This window comes from Erythrolamprus reginae, chromosome 1, assembly GCF_031021105.1.
Source record: "Erythrolamprus reginae isolate rEryReg1 chromosome 1, rEryReg1.hap1, whole genome shotgun sequence".
NCBI lineage: Eukaryota > Metazoa > Chordata > Lepidosauria > Squamata > Dipsadidae > Erythrolamprus > Erythrolamprus reginae.
Window position 1 is genome coordinate 5,276,642 of NC_091950.1, and position 24,194 is coordinate 5,300,835.

Here is a 24,194-nt window from a genome sequence, read left to right on the forward strand (position 1 = left end):
ATGGGCACCACGGAAGCCACGCTGCGGATGGACAATGTGGAGGTCAAGGAAGAGTGGCAGGACGAGGACTTCCCCAGGTTGGTACTTGCTGGGAGGGTAGTAGCGGGTTGGTACTGTTACGGCACCATAGTTCCGGTAGCAAAAATGGAGTTCCGCCCGTAGTTCTGCGTCTCTGATGTGTGTGCACGCCCGCCCGAACAAGAATTTGCTTCTGAGCATAAGCAGGTTGCAAAATCTTGCGAGGGGACGTGCGCGTGTGAGATTTTGGTGGGTTTTGGCTTCTGCGCATTTTTCCCCGTGATTTTTTTTGGTTCTGCGCAATTTTTCATGTGATTTTTTTTTGGTTCTGCGCAATTTTTCCATGATATTTTTGTTTTTGTGCGCGTGAGATTTTGATGGGGTTTTTTTTGCTTCTGCGCATTTTTTTCCTTGATTTTTTTTGCTTCCATGCATTTTTTTCCATGATTTTTTTTTTTGTTTCTCTCTGTGTCAGATTTTGGTAATTATTTTTGACTTCTGTGCATTTGTCTCCATGATTCTTTTGCTTCTGCGCCAGCGAGATTTTGGTGGCTTTTTTTGTTTCTGTGCATTTTTTCCCATGATTTTTTTTGCTTCTCTCTGTGTCAGATTTTGGTAATTGTTTTTGACTTCTGCACATTTTTTTCTGCGATTTTTTACTTTTGTGTGTGTGTGAGATTTCGGTGATTTTTGGGGGGCTTCTGCGCATTTCGCCCCATGATTTTTTTGCTTCTATGCCGGCGAGATTTTGGTGATTTTTTTTGGCTTCCGTGCATTTTTTTCCATGATTTTTTTCTGCTTCTCTGGGCATCAGATTTTGGTAATTATTTTTGGCTTCTGCGCATTTTTTTCCATGATTTTTTCCCGCTTCTCTGAGTGTGAGATTTTGGTGATTTTTTTTGGCTTCCGCGCATTTTGCATCCCCTCCCAAGATTTCACTTCCTGCGCATACACGGAAGCAAAGTCTCGCTTGGACATGGGCGCACGCCCACCGATCACCTGGAGCTGTGCACAGAGTGCACTGGTAGCAACAGTAAGGAGGAACCCCCACCTGGAGGGGGTGGGAGCTGCTGCCCTCCCTCTTCCCAGAGAAGGGAAACCTGGAAGATCCATCCCAATGTGGGAGTGAGTTTGTGGGGGGGTCATTCCAGGCAGGTGAGCATTCCCTCTGGGCCCATCTTCACTCTGGGGCACCGGTGAATCCAATTTTTTTTTACTACTGGTTGAATGGGGGCAGGTAGATAGATGATAGATAGATAGATAGACAGACAGACAGACGATAGATAGATGATATAGATAGATAGATAGATAGATAGATAGATAGATAGATAGATAGATAATAGATAGATGATAGATAGATAGATAGATAATAGATAGATGATAGATAGATAGATAGATAGATAGATAGATAGATATGGATGATACCAATAGTATTTAGACATATACCACTTCATGGTGCTTTTACAGCCCTCTCTAAGCAGTTTACAGAGAGTAAGCGTATTGCCCCCAACTATCTTGGTCCTCATTTGACCCACCTCGGAAGGATGGAAGGCTGAGTCAACCTTGAGCCAGTGGTAAGATTTGTACTGCTGAACTACAGCTAGCAGTTAGCAGACGTAGCCCACTGCGACACCCCAATTTTAATGTACTGTAGGTATGTAGGTAGGTAGGTAGGTAAGTACATAAGTAGGTAGGTAGATAGGTGTATAGATTGATTGATTCCAAGAGATTTCAATACACAGATATAAAGGATGGATGGATGGATGGATGGATGGATAAATGGATGGATGGATGGATGGATGGATGGATGGATAAATGGATGGATGGATCTTAGATATGAAATCCACCAGGGTGATTTTGGCCAGACATCAGGAGATGGTGAGTTCTGGCCCTGCCTTAGGCCTGAAAGCTGGCTGGGTGACTTTGAGTCAGTCCCTCCCTCTCAACCCCAAACCACCTCACAGGGTTGTTGATATGGGGAAAAATAGGAGGAGGAAGGAGTACTGCAGATAATCGTGCTGAGTTATTTGTACAAATAATAAAAAGGGGAGAAGGAAGGAAGGAAGGAAGGAAGGAACTCCGCTTACCGCTTTGGCCAGAGGTTTCTGACCGCAATCTCCAAACCCATAATCCACACTTGGGAGTTCAGGCTAAATACTCAGAGGTTGATCTGCAAACATCCTGGCAGAGAAATTGCTGATTATAGGCAGGAAGTTTGCTGTTCACATTGTTTATGCAGCTGGGATTTTATTTCTTCCTTCTTTCATGTTTTTCCCCTGGTTGGGATTGAATGGTTTCCCCTTTGTAATCTATTTGATGGCTCTGGGTTTTTTAGGGTTGAAAAGGAAATCTTGGATTAATAACGAGTCTGGAAACAATTTGATCGCAAGTTGGACATGTTCTTTCTGATCTACTTAAGGACTCCAACTAGAATTATTATTTATTTCTGATTCCCGCTAGAATTATTATTATTTCCTCCAGCTCAGTGTGTGATGTAAACTTTCACATGGCCTGAATCAGAGACAATCTTCCAAGAATGGTCTTTACATTGTAAACCTTGTAATGTTTTATTCTCAACTTTAAGGAGATGATCAAACAAAGCAACGTTAAGTTCTCTGCTATTAATAAAAATAGAAACTGCAGAATGCAGTTAATAGTGTTTTTTCTTCAAAAAAATTAAGAGTGATTTCAATATTCTCTTCCTTTCTTATGAATTATTATGCCCTGATCAGGCTACTTGTTACGGATAGTCCTCGACTTATAACAGTTCACTTAGTGACTGTTTGAAATGACAACGGCAATTGACCAATGACCGATATTTGCAGTTAATGACAAGTGCAGCATGGTGAATTTATCTGTCTATCTGTCTGTCTGTTTGTCTATCTGTCTATTGCATTTATATGCCACTCACTCTGAAATGGACTCTGAGCGGCTAACAATGGTTATAGAAACATAGAAACATAGAAGTCTGACGGCAGAAAAAGACCTCATGGTCCATCTAGTCTGCCCTTATACTATTTCCTGTATTTTATCTTAGGATGGATAGATGTTTATCCCAGGCAGGTTTAAATTCAGTTACTGTGGATTGACCAACCATGTCTGCTGGAAGTTTGTTCCAAAGATCTACTACTCTTTCAGTAAAATAATATTTTCTCACGTTGCTTTTGATCTTTCCCCAAACTAACTTCAGATTGTGTCCCCTTGTTCTTGTGTTCACTTTCCTATTAAAAACACTTCCCTCCTGGACCTTATTAACCTATTTAAATGTTTCGATCATGTCCCCCCTTTTCCTTCTTTCCTCCAGACTCTACAGATTGAGTTCATTAAGTCTTTCCTGATTCGTTTTATGCTTAAGACCTTCCACCATTCTTGTAGCCCGTCTTTGGACCCGTTCAATTTTGTCAATCTTCTATGTTTCTATGTTTCTTCTTCTATCTGATGAGGGCATGAATGATGGTGTAGAGGGCCTCCTGGTCAAGGTCGAGCCACAACTGATAAACAAGACAAACTTGAGCAAAAGCCCCCCTAGCCACAGCTGAGAGATGTTGTTCTAGCCTCAGCTGTGGATCCAGGACGACACCGAAGTTGTGGACCCTATCCGAAGGAGGAATTTTTTCTCCTCCCAGGATCAAAGACGGATAGATGGAATCGTCTTTAGGAGGAAGGGCCCACAGCCTTATCAAATTTTGGGCTGTCTCACATTTATAAGATGGCTGCGATGCCTTGTAGTCACGTGGTCACTATCACTTCCCTAGCTGGCTTCCGACAAGCCATTAACAGGGGAAGCCAGATTCATTTTAACGACTGTGTAATCCACTTAACAATTGTAGGGAAGCCACTGTGGCAAAACAGGTTGCGAATACCTGCCTGTACAACTGCAGTGCGGAAGAGTGGACTCAGTTGTGGGTTGTGAGTTGAGAACTGCCTGTGTGTTGTTGATGCTTTCTTGTCTATTTTATTTTATTGATTGATTGATTGATTTTGTCCAATACATAATGAGGGTTTTAGTGGGTATATACATAGTAAAATACATGATGAAGGTTATAGAGGAGATACTCAGTGTTCTGTCGGGCTCTCTGGTAGACTCCTCCCAAAAATTCACTGGTACAAATTTCAGACACACACATGTTTGAAAATTCAAAACAATGTTCTTTATAATGAAAATTCATTTAAACCAAGCCCTCTTTTTGTATAGCAAAGAGCACTCGTCTCCAAACAAACTGGTAATTTGTACAAGTCCCTTATCAGTTCTGAGATACAGTACTTGGCTTGCAGCTGTGAGGCAATTCACAGTCCTTCTTCTTTCACAAAGTGAAACACACTTTGCTCTGTTTAGTTTCAAAGTGGGGAAAAATCAGCACACAAAAGGTCAAAGTCAGCAAAGCAGTCACGAAACACAACGATCAGATAATCCTTCACAATGGCCAAACCCACAGGCTGCTATTTATAGCAGCCTCACTAATGACCACAGCCCCACCCAACCACAGGTGGCCTCATTTTCTTTGATAATAATCGCTCAGTTGTTGCTGCCTATGCATCGCTCTCCGCATGCGTGGCTGTATCATTAACTCTTGTTCTGAATCCAAGGAGGAGCTAGATAATTGATCTCCTTCTGAGCTGTCTGCCACACTCTCCACCTCCCTGTCACTCATGTCTTCTTGGTCAGAGGAGCCTTCATCAGCAGATTCCACTGGGAGCAAAACAGGCCTGCAGCATGTGGATGTCTCCCCCACATCCATAGTCCTTGGAGCAGGAGCTGGGCCAGAGCTAACCACAACACTCAGTAAAATATATCTAAGAAAGAATAGAAGAGAAGATATAGGAATAAAATATATCAATGAAAGAATAGAAGAAGAGATATAGGAATAGAAGAAAGGCATAGGAGATATAGGAGAGCAATAGGACAGGGGACAGAAGGCACTCTAGTGCACTTGTACTCGCCCCTTACTAACCTCTTAGGAATCTAGATAGGTCAACCGTAGATAATCTAAAGGTAAAGTGTTGGGGGTTTGGGGATGACACTATGGAGTCCGGTAATGAGTTCCACGCTTCGACAACTCGGTTACTGAAGTCGTATTTTTTACAGTCGGGTTTGGAGCGGTTAATATTATTACCAGAAAGGTTTGCACGATTGTCTTTCAGCTATCACAATGAGGATTTTTATCCTTGGTTTGAATTCTAGGAAATTCAGAATTCGGCCACCTTGATAGGAAAAACAAAACTAAAATAAATTAAGGAATGGCATACAATGAAACAGACCCTCATTGTTGGTCTAGTTGGCTGTTGGGCAACCTGGACTGTATCAAAAAAGACTCTTTTGGGGGGTTGGGCAGAATCCTTAGAAAAGAACCACAGGGCGCCTGTGTTCTCTAGACAGTGGAGCCTCTGTCCAGCACAGCTGCTGGAGCAGACAGACAGTGGAAGCCATTTCTGTGAGTTTATTTGTTTCTTCCTGGATTTGAAAACTCTCCCTGGGATTCACAGCTGCAGAGAATGTCGGTCTGATGACTGGTCCTCTGTCATAAGTGACTCCGAGGAGGGAATAGAAAGAGAACTTTCAAAATTTGCAAGTGACACTAAGCTGTCAGGAATAGCCAACAGCCAAGAAGGCAAGAGAGAAGGCAGGTGAAGTTGAAAGTGCCAACCACCGGCTCTCTTTAGCCAACCCTTTCAAATTTGGCATCTGATCAATTCCTTGGGATCTGAAACCTGATGGGGTAGAGCTGATTTCCCCTTTTATTCCTGTGGTCTATGTTGGGATAGAACCATGCTGGCATAGTGGATAGAATGCAGTATTACAGGCTAATTCTGCCAACTGCCAGCAGTTCCAAATGTAAAATAATGCACTTGGGGAAAAGGAATCCTCAATCTGAGTATTGCATTGGCAGTTCTGTGTTAGCAAATACTTCAGAAGAAAAGGATTTAGGGGTAGTGATTTCTGACAGTCTCAAAATGGGTGAGCAGTGCAGTCAGGCGGTAGGGAAAGCAAGTAGGATGCTAGGCTGCATAGCTAGAGGTATAACAAGCAGGAAGAGGGAGATTGTGATCCCCTTATATAGAGCGCTGGTGAGACCACATTTGGAATACTGTGTTCAGTTCTGGAGACCTCGCCTACAAAAAAGATATTGACAAAATTGAACGGGTCCAAAGACGGGCTACAAGAATGGTGGAAGGTCTTAAGCATAAAACGTATCAGGAAAGACTTAATGAACTCAGTCTGTATAGTCTGGAGGACAGAAGGAAAAGGGGGGACATGATCGAAACATTTAAATATGTTAAAGGGTTAAATAAGGTCCAGGAGGGAATTGTTTTTAATAGGAAAGTGAACACAAGAACAAGGGGACCCAATCTGAAGTTAGTTGGGGGAAAGATCAAAAGCAACATGAGAAAAGATTATTTTACTGAAAGAGTAGTAGATCCTTGGAACAAACTTCCAGCAGACATGGTAGATAAATCCACAGTAACTGAATTTAAACATGCCTGGGATAAACATATATCCATCCTAAGATAAAATACAGAAAATAGTATAAGGGCAGACTAGATGGACCATGAGGTCTTTTTCTGCCGTCAGACTTCTATGTTTCTATGTTTCTATGTTTCAATTCTCACCGGTTTAAAGTTGTCTCAGGCTTCCATCCTTCTGAGGTTGGTGAAATGAGAATTGCACAACTTGATCACAAAGCTTTCACTGAAGATGAAAGATTGCATTGTTATTATTCATACATAGCCTTTTGTGCACTGACAAATAGAATACAAGTTCTATTATGTTTATAGGAGGTATTACTAAAGATCAAACATTTATATGCAGGAAACAAATGTTTATCAACTTCCTACAGAGTGGGCCTTCTCCAGGTCCCGTCAACTAAACAATGTCGTTTGGCAGGACCCAGGGGAAGAGCCCTCTCTGTGGCGGCCCCGGCCCTCTGGAACCAACTCCCCCCAGAGATTAGAATAGCCCCCACCCTTCTTGCCTTTTGTAAGCTTCTTAAAACCCACCTCTGTCGTCAGGCATGGGGGAACTGAGATATTATTTCCCCCTAGGCTTTTACAATTTATGTATGGTATGTTTGTATGTATGATTGGCTTTAAAATAAGGGTTTGTAGCTGTTTTAGTATTGGATTGTCGCATGTTGTTTTTACCACTGTTGTTAGCCACCCCGAGTCTACGGAGAGGGGCGGCATACAAATCCAATAAACCAAGGAAGGAAGGAAGGAAGGAAGGAAGGAAGGAAGGAAGGAAGGAAGGAAGGAAGGAAGGAAGGAAGCAAGCAAGCAAGCAAGCAAGCAAGCAAGCAAGCAAGCAAGCAAGCAAGCAAGCAAGCAAGCAAGCAAGCAAGCAAGCAAGCAAGCAAGCAAGCAAGCAAGCAAGCAAGCAAGCAAGCAAGCAAGCAAGCAAGCAAGCAAGCAAGCAAGCAAGCAAGCAAGCAAGCAAGCAAGCAAGCAAGCAAGCAAGCAAGCAAGCAAGCAAGCGATACAAAAAGGTCTTGACCCCTTTGAACAATGGGCCCTATCCAACAATGTGAATTTTAATGTGGAGAGAAGAAGCAAGGTTTTACATCTGGACAGGGAAAAAACCCAAAAGTACAGGTACAGATTTGGTGAAAATTGCTTTAAAAACAGTAACTGTGTTAAGGAGTGAGCAGAGTAGTGATGGGCTCCTACGGGAACGGTCAGGAACGCAGTTCCGGTAGCAAAATTTGGAACTCCACCCCAGAGCATCCAATTTGCACTGAAAGACGTTGAAACAAAATGCATAAGCCATGCCCACAGTGTGGTAGTACAAATTTTGGTAGCCCATCACGGAACAGAGTCACCTCTGAGTGGTCAAAGACATCTACACAATGTGGAGGTGTAGCAGATGCCCAGCAGATAGACCAGAGATCTGGAAATCTCACACTACTTACCACAGCTTACAAAACTTTTGCCAGACCCATCCTCGAATACAGCTCATCTGTTTGGAACCCATATCGCATCTCAGACATTAACACCCTTGAAAATGTCCGAAGATACTTCACCAGAAGAGCCCTTCACTCCTCCACTCGAAACAGAATACCCTACGAGACTAGACTTACAATCCTGGGTCTTGAAAGCTTAGAACTACGACGCCTTAAACATGATCTAAGTATTGCCCACAAGATCATATGTTGCAATGTCCTGCCTGTCAAAGACTTCTTCAGCTTCAACCACAACAACACAAGAGCACGCAACAGATTCAAGCTTAACATTAACCACTCCAAACTTGACTGTAAAAAATATGACTTTAGTAATCGGGTTGTCGATGCGTGGAACTCATTACCGGACTCCGTAGTATCTTCCTCTAACCCCCAACATTTTACCCTTAGACTATGCACGGTTGACCTCTCCAGATTCCTAAGAGGTCGGTAAGGGGCGTGCATAAGCGCACTAGAGTGCCTTCCGTCCCCTGGCCTATAGTCTCTCCTATATCTCGTATTTCTTCTCTACTATATCCTCTATAACCTTCATTGTGTATTATTGTGTATTGGACTAAATAAATAAATAAATAAAAATAAAATAAAAAATAATAATTCAGCAATACAATCCAGATATATTAAGTATATAAAATATTATTTACTTTGGCAAATATCTTAGTCAAGAACAATCCTAGTCATACACAATTAGATCAGTCAATACATATACAATACTATAAGGTTACTTGTTCAGCTTACAAATACATCGTTTGAACACACAGTTGTTACTACAGCATAATCACAAATACAAAACAGAAATAACAGAGAATAGCTGAGAGAGAGAATTAGGCTTCTGGCTCCCTCTTGTGGCAATCTGTAACACTAGCTCTTAAAGCAATAGTGTTCTAACATATGTAAGCATACATTGTTGGATTATTTTATACACTCCTCAAACAAAAAACACTCAAAGAATGTTTGATCTGGATCTGAATGAATGAAATATTCTCATTGAATACTTTGTTCCGTACAAAGTTGTATGTGCTGACAATATGTGAAATTTATTTTCAGTCAGTGTTGCTTCCTAAGTGTACAGTTTGATTTCACAGAAGTTTGATTTACTTGGAGTTATATTGTATTATTTAAGTGTTCCCTTTATTTTTTTTGAGCAGTATATATTGCCAAACCCAACCAGTTATGTACATAGTACTAACAAGGGGTTTTCAGTTCAGTTGCATATAATGTGAAGGATGTGTGTTTGTATTTTTATTTTTTTATGTATACACTGAAGATGGCATTTAATTTTGTTGTACGAGGTGCAATGATAATAAGCTAAAATAAAGTAAAAATAAAATTTGATGAGTATTCCAAGGTTTTTGACAGAGTGAGGGTCGCCTGCAAGGTCTTGTCTATTCAGCTTGTATTTGGTGTTCGGATTCTTTTTGCCAATGTGTAGGACAGAGCATTGGTTGGTTGAGATTTGCAGTTGCCAGATGTTTGACCATTCGGACACATTGTCAAGGTCTATTTGGAGGGTAACAGTGTTATCGGTGGTGTTGAAGAGTTTTGCATCTTTGGTGGAGAGAATGCAGTCGCTTGTAATGTGATTGCAAGGGTCATTTATATAGAGTATAAAGCCAACCCCAGAATTTTATTTGTTAGGCATATCCAAGCAGAAATATTAAAAAGATATTTTTTATTTAGTTGTACATATTTTAACAGCGGCCAGGATAGTCTACGCGCAAAATTGGAAGGGGGAAAGTATCCCCAAAAAAGAAGATGTAGTTAAAAAAAAAATTGGATTGTGCAGAGATGGATATGATGACAAGAAGGCTGAATGACCAAGAATAAATAAATAAATAAATAAATAAATAAATAAATAAATGAATGAATAAATAAATAAATAAATAAATAAAATGTATGAATATATTAAAATGACTTTAGAATTTTTTTCTTTTGATTAATTTAATTTTATGTTTATTAGATTATATAAACAAAATTCTTCTTTTCATCTAGATTAATATGTTGACTTAATGAACTAAGAATATATTCTTTTTCTGTATTAAAAATTAACTTCTAAGAAGAGAGGGGTAATTGTAACCCCTATTACATGTTTAAATGTTTGTATGTCTGTGTGTTTTTTTAATGAAAAAATCAATAAAGTTTATTTTAAAAAAAGAGAAAGAGAATGCAGTCGCTTGTAATGTGATTGCAAGGGCCATTTATATAGAGTATAAAGAGTGTTGGTCCTAATTATGCTGCTTTGTTAATCTGTAATCCGCAGTGTTGAGGCTCTTGGTCCGAGGAAGAAGGATGTGAGGTTAACCAAGCAGGGGAAGGTGGCAGAGATCTCTTGGGTTGCTTGTCAGTTCCTGATGTTGTTGGGATGCTTCAGGTTGGGATGCACGGAGCATGCTCAGTGAGGCAGCCAGAGGTGACTCATGCAAGGCTCCGTCTATGGAAGGAGGGAGGGAGGGAGAGAGAGAGAGGAAACGTCATATGATTGGAACAGCCCAGGGTGGAGGCGGGATCAGCTGAATCATAGAGTAAAAGGGAGGAAGGGAGCAAGACAGCAAATGAAAGAGAGCAGGGGAGAAAATCCGAGACGGGGAAATTGCTCCAGGCAGCGTCTTTTCTTTTAAAGTCTTGACAAGGAGAGAGCCTTCTTGATTTCTCACGCTTGTATGGTTACACAAAAAGGATGCTCCTGTCTCGCCGCTGGCGTGGACGAATGCTGAGGCCACTTAAAAATAAAATTGGTTGGTGGCGGGGGAATCCTCCCATCCCCATCTGTAATAGAATAACAGAGTTGCAAGGGACCTTAGGTCATCTAGTCCAACCCCCTGCTCAAGCTGTAGCATTTCAGACAAATTGTTGTCCAGTCTCATCTCTTCGAGTGATGGAACACCCACAACTTCTGGTGGCAAAGTGGTTCCACTGATTTTTTAAAAATTTATTGACAGTCTCAAAATGGGTGAGCAGTGTGGTCGGGCAGTAGGAAAAGCAAGTAGGATGCTTGGCTGCATAGCTAGAGGTATAACAAGCAGGAAGAGGGAGATTGTGATCCCCTTATATAGAGCACTGGTGAGACCACATTTGGAATACTGTGTTCAGTTCTGGAGACCTCACCTACAAAAAGATATTGAAAAAATTGAACGGGTCCAAAGACGGGCTACAAGAATGGTGGAAGGTCTTAAGCATAAAACGTATCAGGAAAGACTTCATGAACTCAATCTGTCTAGTCTGGAGGACAGAAGGGAAAGGGGGGACATGATCGAAACATTTAAATATGTTAAACGGTTAAATAAGGTTCAGGAGGGAAGTGTTTTTAATAGGAAAGTGAACACAAGAACAAGGGGACACAATCTGAAGTTAGTTGGGAGAAAGATCAAAGGCAACGTGAGAAAATATTATTTCACTGAAAGAGTAGTAGATCCTTGGAACAAACTTCCAGCAGACATGGTTGGTAAATCCACAGTAACTGAATTTAAACATGCCTGGGATAAACATAAATCCATTGTAAGATAAAATACAGGAAATAGTATAAGGGCAGACTAGATGGACCATGAGGTCTTTTTCTGCCGTCAGTCTTCTATTAGAGTTGGAAGGGACCTTGTAGGTCATCTAGTCCAGCTCCCTGCTGAAGCAGGAGATCCTATACCATTTTGGAGAAATGGCAGTCCAGTCTCCCCTTGAAAGTCCCAAGTGTTGGAGTGCTCACAACCTCTACAGACAACTTCTGTTCCACTGGTTGTTCTCTCTCACCGTCAGAAAGTTCCCTGTTATTTCCAGATTGAATCTCTCTTTGGTCAGCTTCCACCTGTTATTCCTAGTCTGGCCTCCTGGTGCTTTGGAAAATAGCTTGACCCCCACTCCTCTCTGTGGTAGCCCCTCAAGCATTGGAACAATGCTATCCTGTCTCCCCTGGTCCTCCTCTTTGCTAGACTAGCCGTGCCCAGTTCCTGAAACATCTGTATCTTTTACATTCCAGTCCCCTTATCATCTTGGTTGCTCTCTTCTGCACCTTCTCTAGGATTTCAATGTCTTTTTGTAGTGTGACCAAAACTGAATGCAGTACTCTAGGTGTGGTCTAACTAAGGCTTTATACAGTGGTGTTAGTACTTCCCTCGTCCTGTTGTGGTTAGCTCTGGCCCAGCTCCTGCCCCAAGGACTGTGGATGTGGGGGAGACACCCACATGCTGCAGGCCTGTTTTGCCCCCGGTGGAATCTGCTGATGAAGGCTCCTCTGACCAAGAAGACATGAGTGACAGGGAGGAGGAGAGTGGGGCAGACAGCTCAGAAGGAGATAAATTATCTAGCTCCTCCTTGGATTCAGAACAAGAGTTAATGATACAGCCACGCATGCGGAGAGTGATGCACAGGCAACAACAGCTGAGAGATTATTATCAAAGGAAATGAGGCCACCTGTGGTTGGATGGGGTGGTGGTAATTAGTGAGGCTGCTATAAATAGCAGCCTGTGGGTTTGGCCATTGTGGAGGATTATCTGATCGTTGTGTTTCGTGACTGCTTTGCTGACTTTGACCTTTTGTGTGCTGATTTTCCCCCGCTTTGAAACTAAACCAGGGCAAAGTGTGTTTCACTTTGTGAAAGAAGAAGGATTATGAATTGCCTCACAGCTGCAAGCTAAGTATCACAGAACTGATAAGGGACTTGTATAAATTACCAGTTTGTTTGGAGACGAGTGCTCTTTGCTCTCCCAAAAGAGGGCTTGGTTTTAAGTGAATTTTCATTATAAAGAACATTGTTTTGAATTTTCAAACGTGTGTGTGTCTGAAATTTGTACCTGTGAATTTTTGGGAGGTTTCTACCAGAGAGACAGACAGAACAAGTCCTAGATTGTATCTCTCTGTTAATGCAATTTAGTATTGTATTGGCCTTTTTGGCTGTCGCTGCACATTGGTGGCTCATATTTAGCTGGTTGTCCACCAAGACTCCAAGATCCCTCTCGCAGTGACTGCTATTGAGTGTGGTTTCACCCAGTTTGTGTTGTCTTTCTCTTACGTAGGTGTAGGATTTTACTTTTCTCTGCATTGAATTTCAATTTATTTGCTTGGGCCCAGTGTACAAGCCTGTCAAGATCCATCTGGATCCTGAACTTGTCCTCCAGAGCAGTGTTTCCCAACCTTGGCGACTTGAAGATATTGGGACTTCAACTCCCAGAATTCCCCAGCCAGCGAATGCTGGCTGGGGAATTCTGGGAGTTGAAGTCCAGATATCTCCAAGTTGCCAAGGTTGGGAAACACTGCTCTAGAGTATTAACTGTTGTCACTCTTAGGAAGTGTCTTCTTGGCTCCAAGTTGCTTCTCTTCTTGATTAGTTTCCATCTGTTGCTTCTTCTCCTGAACTCTGGTACTTTGGAGATTGGATTTGACCCCTCTTCTTTGAGGCAGCCCCATAGTTATTGGATCACTGCTATCATGTCACCCCAAATCCTTCTTTTCATCAAACAAAGCATACCCAATTCCTGCAAATGTTCTTTGGATCTTTTAGCCTCCAGTCTCATAATCCTCTTGGTTGCTCTTCTCTGAACTTTTCCCCAAGTCTCAACATCTTTTTCTTTAATATCCTGGTGACCAAAACTGGATGTCCTATTCTAAGCGTGGTAACCACACCTTCCCATGATCTTGATTCTATTCTCAGTGAATTTAAGATGAGCGGACTGCCAACTCCCAAAATTCCACAGCTGGGTAATTCTGGGAGTTGAAGTCCCACACAAAGTGTCCAGCTTTGAATAACCTTGCTTTAAAATAACAACAACAACAACAACAACAACTCTTTCTATTCAGTTCTAATAATAATAATAATAATAACAACAGAGTTGGAAAGGACCTTGGAGGTCTTCTAATCCAACCCCCTGCTTAAGCAGGAAACCCTACACTACTTCAGAAAAAATGTTATCCAACATGTTAAAAATTTCCAGTGTTGGAGCTTCTGGAGGCAAGCTGTTCCACAGATTAATTGTTCTGTCAGGAAATTTCAACTTAGTTCTAAGTTACTTCTCTTCTTGTTTAGTTTCCACCCATTGCTTCTTGTTCTACCCTCAGGTGCTTTGGAGACTATTTATTTTATTTATTTTATTTATTTATTGTTAGAGTTGAAAGGGACCATGCAAGTCATCAAGTCCAACCTCCTGCCTGAGCAGGGATCCTACAGCACCCCAGCCAACTGGCAGTCCAATCTCCTCTTGAAAGTGTCCAGAGTTGGGGAGTTCACAACCTCTGCAGGCAGGTTGTTCCACTGGTTGATCGCTCTGACCATCAGGAAGTTCTTCCTTACTTCTAGGTTGAATCTCTCCTTGATCAGCTTCCAGCCGTTGTTCCTCGTCCGGCCCTCTGGTGCTCTGGAGAACAGAGTGGCCCCCTCCTCTCTGTGGCAACCCCTCATATACTTGTAGACTGCTATCATGTCCGCTCTGCCCCTCCCTTTCTCTAGGCTATCCATGCCCAGTTCCTGCAATCTCTCTTCGTAAGTCTTGGTTTCAAGTCCCCTGATCATCTTGGTTGCTCTTTTTTGCACCTTCTCCAGAGTTTCAATGTCTCTTTTGAAGTGTGGTGACCAGAACTGAATACAGTGCTCCAGGTGTGGTCTGACCAGGGCGTAGTAGAGTGGTATTAAGATTTCCCTGGTCTTGGAGTGTATCCCCCTGTTGATGCAGCTTAGGATAGTGTTGGCTTTTTTGGCCGCTGCTGCACATTGTTTGCTCATGTTTAGTTGATTGTCCACCAAGACTCTGTTAATGCAAGTTAGGATTGCATTGGCTTTTTTGGCAGCTGCTGCACACAGTTGGCTCCTGTTTAAATGGTTTGTCCACTAGGACTCCAAGATCCCTCTCACAGTTACTAATGGTGAGCAATGTACCACATATACTGTACCTGTGCATTTCTTTTTTTCTTGCCTAAATGTAGAACCTTATTTTTTTTCCAGCATTGAATTTCATTTTATTAGATAGCGTTCATTGTTCAAATTTGTTTATTGGCCAAGTGCAATTGAATACACAAGGAATTTGTCTTTGGTGCATATGTTCTCAGTGTACATAAAAAGGCATGATTTTTTTTATTTTTTTTAAAGGAAGGAAGAATTCAATGTCTACTTATTATATCACACCTTCACCCCTTGGGTACAGGCGTGCCAACACTGGGGCGAGTGTGAAACAGCCTTTTGTCCCTGTTCTAAAGATAGCAGAATGAAGTAAACTGATTTCATAATCCAGAGGAGGCTTTTCTCCTATAATCTAAGTAAATCCACCGATTATTTTCCTTCGGTTGGCTCAGAGGTTCAGGAGTAGCCAAACCCGGGCAGGAGGCTGGGCGCCTCGAGCTTTGTAGAAAATCAGTGCTGCCTGGCCTGTTTAATTAGAAAAATGCCCGGCCTTCTCTCTATCAGGGGCATTTGAGGACAAAAGAGCTTTCGATAAGGAGATTTCCTCCCCGAAAAGCTAACGGAGCCTTTAGCGATTCTGCTACATTTCCAAGGCAAGCCTTGTTTTTAGTAAGGTGAAAATATCAGGTTGTTGCGCCCAGCCAGGGAGTGTAACATAGAAACATAGAAACATAGAAGTCTGACGGCAGAAAAAGACCTCATGGTCCATCTAGTCTGCCCTTATACTATTTTAACAGTCTTAAATGCTTGTATTATAACAGTCTTGAAATGCTGTTTTTGTCGACGAGGGGATCCACAATCCACATCCCTCTAAACTTTTAAATTTCATACTGCAATGGAAACTGCAGTTTAATGTTTCCAAATGTAAAATAATGCACTTGGGGAAAAGGAATCCTCAATCTGAGTATTGTATTGGCAGTTCTGTGCTAGCAAAAACTTCAGAAGAGAAGGATTTAGGGGTCGTGATTTCTGACAGTCTCAAAATGGGTGAACAGTGTGGTCGGGCGGTAGGGAAAGCAAGTAGGATGCTTGGCTGCATAGCTAGAGGTGTAACAAGCAGAAAGAGAGAGATTGTGATCCCACTGTATAGAGTGCTGGTGAGAACCCATTTGGAATACTGTGTTCAGTTCTGGAGGCCTCACCTACTAAAAGAAATTGAAAAAATTGAACGGGTCCAAAGACGGGCTACAAGAATGGTGAAAGGTCTTAAGGATAAAACTTAACAGGAAAGACTTAATGAGTTCAATCCGTATAGTCTGGAGGATGGAAGGAAAAGGGGGGACATGATCAAAATATTTAAATATGTTAAAGGGTTAAATAAGGTTTAGGAGGGAAGTGATTTCAATAGGAAAGTGAACCCAAGAACAAGGGGACACAATCTGAGGTTAGTTGGGGGAAAGATCAGAAGCAACTTGAGAAAATATTATTTGACGGAAAGAGTAGTAGATCATTGTAACAAACATCCAGCAGACGTGGTTGGTAAATCCACAGCAACTGAATTTAAACTTACCTGGGAAAACATAGATCCATCCTAAGATACAATACAAGAAATAGTATAAGGGCAGACTAGATGGACCATGAGGTATTTTTCTGCCATCAGTCTTCTATGTTTCTATGTTTCATACTAAAGAAAATTAGTTCAAGAGAATTTGAAAGAGAACGGTTGCAAGCATTGGAATATGGCCAGTCTAAGGAAAAGAAAAAAGGACTAAAGGAGGGACATAATAGCAGGATTCCAGTATTTGAGGGACTGCCTTGGTGGTGCAGTGGTTAGAATGCAGTACTGCAAGCTACTTCTGCTGCCAGCAGTTTAGCAGATCGAATCTCAGTAGGGTCAATAATTAATAATAATGATGGATAGAGATAATATTTTGCAATATAGTAACAATATTGAAAATCAATAGAAATGAGTGGAAAGCTAAAATGGGGGAAATAGCACAAATAGATAGATAGGTAGGTAGGTAGGCAGATTATAGATATATAATAGAATTTGTTATAAACATAAATGTATTAACATTAGGAGGTGGAAGATTTTGTTGTTGTTGGTTGCAAAATCGTGTTCAACACATTTCCTCCTAAGCAGGGGGTTCGACCAGAAGACCTCCAAGGTCCCTTCCAACTCTGTTGTTGTTGTTGTTGTTGTTGTTGTTGTTGTTGTATTTATTTATTTATTTATTTATTCATTCATTCATTCATTCATTCATTCATTCATTCATTCATTCATTCATTCATTCATTCATACATACATACTTCTATGCCACCCAATCCCGAAGGACCCGGGGCGGCTTACAGCAGTATAAAATTACAATTAACAACAATAATAAAAAGAAGTCAAGGAAAAAAACTAATTTCTAAAATAATCATTAAAACTAAGATAATTTAATGGCATACAAACTAATCATTCAAACCAATTCAAACACGTGAACAGCTAGTGGTTGTTGTTGTTGTTGTTGTTGTTGTTGTTATTATTATTATTATTATTATTATTATTATTACATTGTGACCCCTTGGACAACGTTCCTCAAGGCCTTTCTTTCTCTAGAGTCCATTCAAGCTCACGCCGACTGCTCCAGTGACTCCACCCAGCCATCTGGTTCTCTGCCATTTCCTTCTTCTTTTGCCCTCAATCGTTCCCAGCATTAGGCTCTTCTCCAGTGAGTCCTTCTTTCTCATTAGGCGGCCAAAGTATTTGATTTTCATCTTCAGGATCTGGCCTCCTCAAGAGCAGCGTTGATCCCCTCTAGGACTGACCGGTTGGACCACCTTGCAGTCCAAGGGACTCACAGGAGTCTTCTACAGCATCTTCAATATTTATTCATGTGTTTATTTAAAACCGTTGTCTCCAACCTATGCATATGGTTCCGGTTTATGGAAGGAAAAACCTCGCAGCAGTCTTGTTGTGGTTAGCTCTGGCCCAGCTCCTGCCCCAAGGAATGTGCAGGTGGATGTGGGGGAGACATCCACATGCCGCAGGCCTGTTTTGCTTCCAATGGAATCTGCCAATGAAGCCTCCTCTGACCAAGGCAGCATGAGTGACAGGGAAGAGGGGAGTTTGGCAGACAGCCCAGAAGAAGATCAATCATCTGTATCATCTTTGGATTCTGAACAAGAATTAATGACACATCCACGCATGCGTAGAGTGATGCATAGGAGACAACAACTAAAGGATTATTACAAGAGAAAATGAGGCCACCTGTGGTTGGGTGGGGCTCCAGTAATTAGGGCTGCCGTGTGGGTTTGGCCGTTGTGAAAGAGTATCTGATCACAGTTCTTCAGGAATCCTGTGTTGCTGGTTTCTGGACTTTGCTTGTTGATTTTTCATGCCTTTGAAAACAAAGCAGAACAATGTGTGTGTGTGTGTCTCACTTGTTGGAAGAAGAAGGGGTGTGAAGTTTCTTCACAGCTGCTGGCTAAGTACGTAATGACTGCTTAAGGGACATTGTACAGACTACCCGGTTGTTTTGGGACGAGTGCTCTTTGCAATACAAAAAGAGTGCTTAGTTTATTTTGACTTTTGGGATAAAGAGCATTGTTTTGAATTTTCAAATGTGTGTGTGTCTGAAATTTGTATCCTTGAATTTTCGGGAGGCTCCTATCAGAGAGCCCGGCAGAACAAGTCTGAACTTTGGTTCCTTGGTCTCTCCCCCCTCATTGTCTCTTCTCCAGGCCCCTCCCAGAAGAAGCAGGCATGGAGTCCTTGGGAAGCCCTTCGGGGAACGTGTTGGGTGAGTAAAAGTAGACTTTCAATGGAATGGCACCATCTTCCCTTCGTGGAAACCTGAAGGCCTTGAGGCCGTTCCTCCCGCAGAGATGGAGAATATCTAGGTCCATGATGGCAAAACTGGCATTATACAGGCCTCAGGTGGCACATGGAGCCATATTTGCTGGCATGCGAGCGGTTGCCTTAGCTTAACTCCAATGCATGTGTGCATGTTAGCCAGCTGATTTTTAGCTCACATGGAGGCTCTGGGAGGGCGTTTTTGGCTTCCGCAGGGCCTTTAGGGGGTGGAAGGAGGCGTTTTTGTCCTCCCCAGGCTCCAGGGAAACCTACTGGCCCACCGGAAGTTGGGAAACGTGCCATTTTTGGCCTCCAGAGGGCATCCAGAGGGCGAGGGAGGTCGTTTTCACCTTCCCCCGGCATTGAATTATGGATGTGGCACTCACGTATGTGTGATACTGTGCACGCACATGTTTTTGTCACATGAGAAAAAAAAGATTCGCCACCTCTGCCCTGTGTCAACTCCAGTGCACACAGCTGATTTTTGGCCTTCTGGAGAGTGGGGGAGGGCATTTTTTATTACTTTTATTATTATTATTTATTGGATTTGTATGCCGCCCCTCTCCGCAGACTCGGGGCGGCTAACAACAATGATAAAAACAGCATGTAACAATCCAATTAGTAAAACAACTAAAAACCCTTATTATAAAACCAAACATACACACAAACATACCATGCATCACTTGTAATGGCCTAGGGGAAAGGAATATTTTAACTCCCCCATGCCTGGCGATAAAGGTGGGTCTTGAGTAATTTGTGAAAGACAAGGAGGGTGGGGGCCGTTCTAATCTCTGGGGGGAGTTGATTCCAGAGGGCCGGGGCCGCCACAGAGAAGGCTCTTCCCCTGGGGCCCGCCAAACAACATTGTTTGGTCGACAGGACCCGGAGAAGGCCAACTCTGTGGGACCTTATCGGCTGCTGGGATTTGTGCGGTAGAAGGCGGTTCCGGATGTATTCTGGCCCAATGCCATGTAGGGCTTTAAAGGTCATTACCAACACTTTGAATTGTGACCGGAAACCGATCGGCAGCCAGTGCAGGCCACGGAGTGTTGCAGAAACGTGGGCGATTCTAGGGAGCCCCACGATGGCTCTCGTGGCCGCATTCTGACGCCTCCTGACGCCTGGGGAAGGTGAAAAATGGTCCAACAGGCCTACCGGAAGTTCATTTCTGAACTTACATATCTTTTGGACTGCTTTACATTTAAAAAAAAAAATACCCTTTTTGTCTGTAAAACCCTACAGCTCCCCCAAGCTCCTTACATTTTAGTAATGGAGCTCACCACAAGAGGAAGACTCTGGTTGCTCCGGAAATCAACATTTCTTTGGATCAGAGCGAAGGCTCCCTCCTCTCTGACGATTTCCTGGATACGCCCGATGACCTGGATATAAACGTCGATGACATTGAAACGCCGGACGAGACGGATTCTCTAGAATTCCTGGGAAATGGCAACGAACTGGAATGGGAGGGTAAGAACGGGTGATTTATTCCCCGCTTTATTTATTTATTTATTTATTTATTTATTCATTCATTCATTCATTCATTCATTCATTTATTAGATTTGTGTGCCGCCCCTCTCCGAAGACTCGGGGCGGCTAACAACAATATAAAAAAGACAATGTAAACAAATCTAATAATAAAAACAATCTAAAAAACCCCAATTTAAAAACCACTCATACATTCAAACATACCATGTAGGGGGAAGGGAAATTTCAATTCCCCCATGCCTGATGACAGAGGTGGGTTTTAAGGAGCTTGCGAAAGGCAAGGAGGGTGGGGGCAACTCTGATATCTGGAGGCAGCTGGTTCCAGAGGGTCGGGGCCGCCACAGAGAAGGCTCTTCTCCTGGGTCCCGCCAAACGACATTGTTTAGTCGACGGGACCCGGAGAAGGCCAACTCTGTGGGACCTAACTGGTCGCTGGGATTCGTGCGGCAGAAGGCGGTCCCAGAGATATTCTGGTCCGATGCTATGAAGGGCTTTATAGGTCATAACCAACACTTTGAATTGTGACCGGAAATTGATCGGCAACCAATGCAGACTGCGGAGTGTTGGTGTAACATTTACTATCAGGAGCAGCTGAGGTTAAAACTGGTGATTGAACTGAGGGCAAATCATGTCAAACTAATCTCATTGATTTCTTTGACTATGTCACAAAGGTGTTGGGTGAAGGTGGTGCCGTGGATATTGCCTACCTGGACTTCAGCAAAGCCTTTGATACGGTTCCACATAAAGAGCTGATAGATAAATTAGTGAACATTGGACTTAATCCCTGGATAATTTTGTAATTTATTTGTAATTTCTTTATTTTGTCAAACAATTATAGGGTGGTAATTTGTACAAATTAAACATTAGATAAGTAATGATAAAAAAGTAACAAAAGAAGACAATAGGACAGGGACAGTAGGCACAGTGGTGCGCTTATGCACGCCCCTTACAGACCTCTTAGAAAGGGGGAGAGGTGAATTGTAGATAGTCTAAGGTTAAAGGTTTTGGTGTTAGAAGTAGAAACCACAGAATCAGGTAGTGCATTCCAGGTGTTGATTACTCTGTTGCTGAAGTTTTATATTTTGCAGTCAAGTTTGGAGCGGTTGACATTTAATTTAAATCGATTTTGTGCTCGTGTGTTGTTGCGGTTGAAGGTGAAGTAGTCGTTAACACGTAGGACATTTTGTTATATGATTTTATGAACTATAATTAAGTCGGAACAGCGACGACGGTTAGTTCAGTGGATTTGCAGTTGGCTGAAGTGTAGATATCAGAGGGTTTATCTATCTATCTATCTATCTATCTATCTATCTATCTATCTATCTATCTATCTATCTATCTATCTATCAACTATCTATTTATTTTATCTATCTATCTATCTATCTATCTATCTATCTATCTATCTATCTATCTATCTATCTACCTACCTACATACCTACCTACCTACCTATTTATTTATTTATTTATTGGATTTGTATGCCGCCCCTCTCCGCAGATTCGTTGTTAATGGCGAGTATTCTAAGCAGAGCCTGGTTACAAGCGGTGTACCACAAGGGTCTGTTCTGGGTTCTATTCTTTTTAATATGTTTGTGAGTGACATAGGGGAAGGTTTGGTAGGGAAGCTTTGATATTCCTGGAGGGGTCTGTAATATGGTAAATGATTTAGCTGTACTAGATAAGTGGTCAAAGCATTGGAAACTGCAGTTTAATGTTTCCAAATGTAAAATAATGCAGTTGGGAAAAAGAAATCCTGTCTGAGTATTGCATTGGCAGTTCTGTGTTAGCAAAAACTTCAGAAGAGAAGGATTTAGGGGTAGTGATTTCTGACAGTCTCAAAATGGGTGAACAGTGCGGTCAAGCGGTAGGGAACACTTGGCTGCATAGCTAGAGGTATAACAAGCAGGAAGAGGGAGATTGTGATCCCGCTGTATAGAGCGCTGGTGAGACCACATTTGGAATACTGTGTTCAGTTCTGGAGACCTCACCTACAAAAAGATATTGATCAAATTGAACGGGTCCAAAGATGGGCTACAAAAATGGTGGAAGGTCTTAAGCATCAAACGTATCAGGAAAGACTTCATGAACTCAATCTGTATAGTCTGGAGGACAGAAGGGAAAGGGGAGATATGATCGAAACATTTAAATGTGTTAAATGGTTAAATAAGTTTCAGGAGGGAAGTGTTTTCAATAGGAAAGTGAACACAAGAACAATGGGGCACAATCTGAGGTTAACTGGGGGAAAGATTAGAAGTAATGTGAGAAAATATTATTTTACTGAATGAGTAGTAGATGCTTGGAACAAACTTCCAGCAGACGTGGTTGGTCAATCCACAGGAACTGAATTTAAACATGCCTGGGATAAACATAGATCCATACTAAGATAAAATACATGAAATAGTATAAGGGCAGACTAGATGGACCATGAGGTCTTTTTCTGCCGTCAATCTTCTATGTTTCTATGTGATATTTTGCGGAATAGATTAGAATATTCATTATCGGCCAGATAATGTGTCATTTGCAGGAGCTCTCGGTGTACATGCAAACCACAAAGGATATGTCATGATGTTGATGATGATGATGACAACAACCACAGGGTTGAAAGGGACTTTGGAGGTCTTCTAGTCCAACCCTCTGCTTAGGCAGGAAACCCTACACTATTCCAGACAAATCATTGTCCAACATCTTCTTAAAAACTTCCATTGTTGGAGCATTCACAACTTCTTGCGGTCATCATTGTAAAATACAATTGTCATAACAGCAAACTTAGAAGAACTTTATTGTCACTTTGAATGTACACTAGTCAGTGTTCTGTCGGACTCTCTGGTAGACTCCTCCCAAAAATTCACAGGTACAAATTTCAGACACACACGTTTGAAAATTCAAAACAATGTTCTTTCTAATGAAAATTCACTTAAACCAAGCCCTCTTTTGGTATAGCAAAGAGCACTTGTCCCCCAAACAAACTGGTAATTGGTACAAGTCCCTTATCAGTTCTGTGATACTTAGCTTGCAGCTGTGAGGCAATTCACAGTCCTTCTTCTTTCACAAAGTGAAACACACTTTGCTCTGGTTTAGTTTCAAAGCGGGGAAAAATCAGCACACAAAAAGTCAAAGTCAGCAAAGCAGGCACGAAACACAACGATCAGATAATCCTCCCCAATGGCCAAACCAACAGGCTGCTCTTTATAGCAGCCTCACTAATTACCACAGCCCGACCCAACCACAGGTGGCCTCATTTTCTTTGATAATAATCTCTCAGTTGTTTTTGCCTATGCATCGCTCTCCGCATGCGTGGCTGTATCATTAACTCTTGTTCTGAATCCAAGCAGGAGCTAGATAATTGATCTCCTTCTGAGCTGTCTGCCACACTCCCCTCCTCCCTGTCACTCGTGTCTTCTTGGTCAGAGGAGCCTTCATCAGCAGATTCCACCGGGGGCAAAACAGGCCTGCAGCATGTGGATGTCTCCCCCACATCCATAGTCCTTGGGGCAGGAGCTGGGCCAGAGCTAACCACAACAATCGGCATACATTAAAATTAAATTTCATTGCATACAATTCTCAAAGGGTCTCCTCCTCCAATATACATGACATAAACATGACAGAATCAATCAATAAATATAAAATTATGCGTATACCCACATATATTATATGGCACAGAGAAACAACACAGTGTCAAGGTTTCAGGTAGCATCCCAGCTAAATCAAAGTCCTCCTCAAAGTTCCCATTTATTGCCGGAGCCATCCTGGCACCCACACTGGGAAGCCTGGATCTGAGTTTCCCACCCTGTTGAAAGTTCACATCCATTGTCCCCCACCCACAAACCTGTCAGGTTGCCCACTCAGATTGTGCAAATGTGGCCAGTCTTCCTTCCACTTCCGCCCTAGTGGGCGGGCATAGGATGGCCTTAAACCCACTGTTCCCTCTAACCTGCGCATGACTGCGCGTGCACACCCCAAAACACCCCCTCATACTCTTTTCCAAGGGCCCACAAGGAGCCGCGGCCCCCCGCCCCCTGTGCCTCTGCCCCCCCATGCCTCTGGCCCCCTCGCGCCCCTGGCTTCTCGCCGCTGCCCCCCACCCGCCCAA

At 42.4% G+C, this 24,194-nt stretch overlaps 1 protein-coding gene across 1 annotated transcript in view; it reads left to right on the plus strand.

The window, feature by feature from the left end:
- The window catches only part of ATCAY (ATCAY kinesin light chain interacting caytaxin), a 39,491-nt gene continuing 15,297 nt past the window's right edge, over nt 1-24,194 (plus strand). Inside the window, exons 1-3 of the mRNA XM_070731981.1 lie at nt 1-77; nt 18,511-18,569; nt 19,865-20,089. Coding sequence (XP_070588082.1) covers nt 1-77; nt 18,511-18,569; nt 19,865-20,089 — 361 coding nt within the window. The remainder of the gene's footprint in view (nt 78-18,510; nt 18,570-19,864; nt 20,090-24,194) is intronic.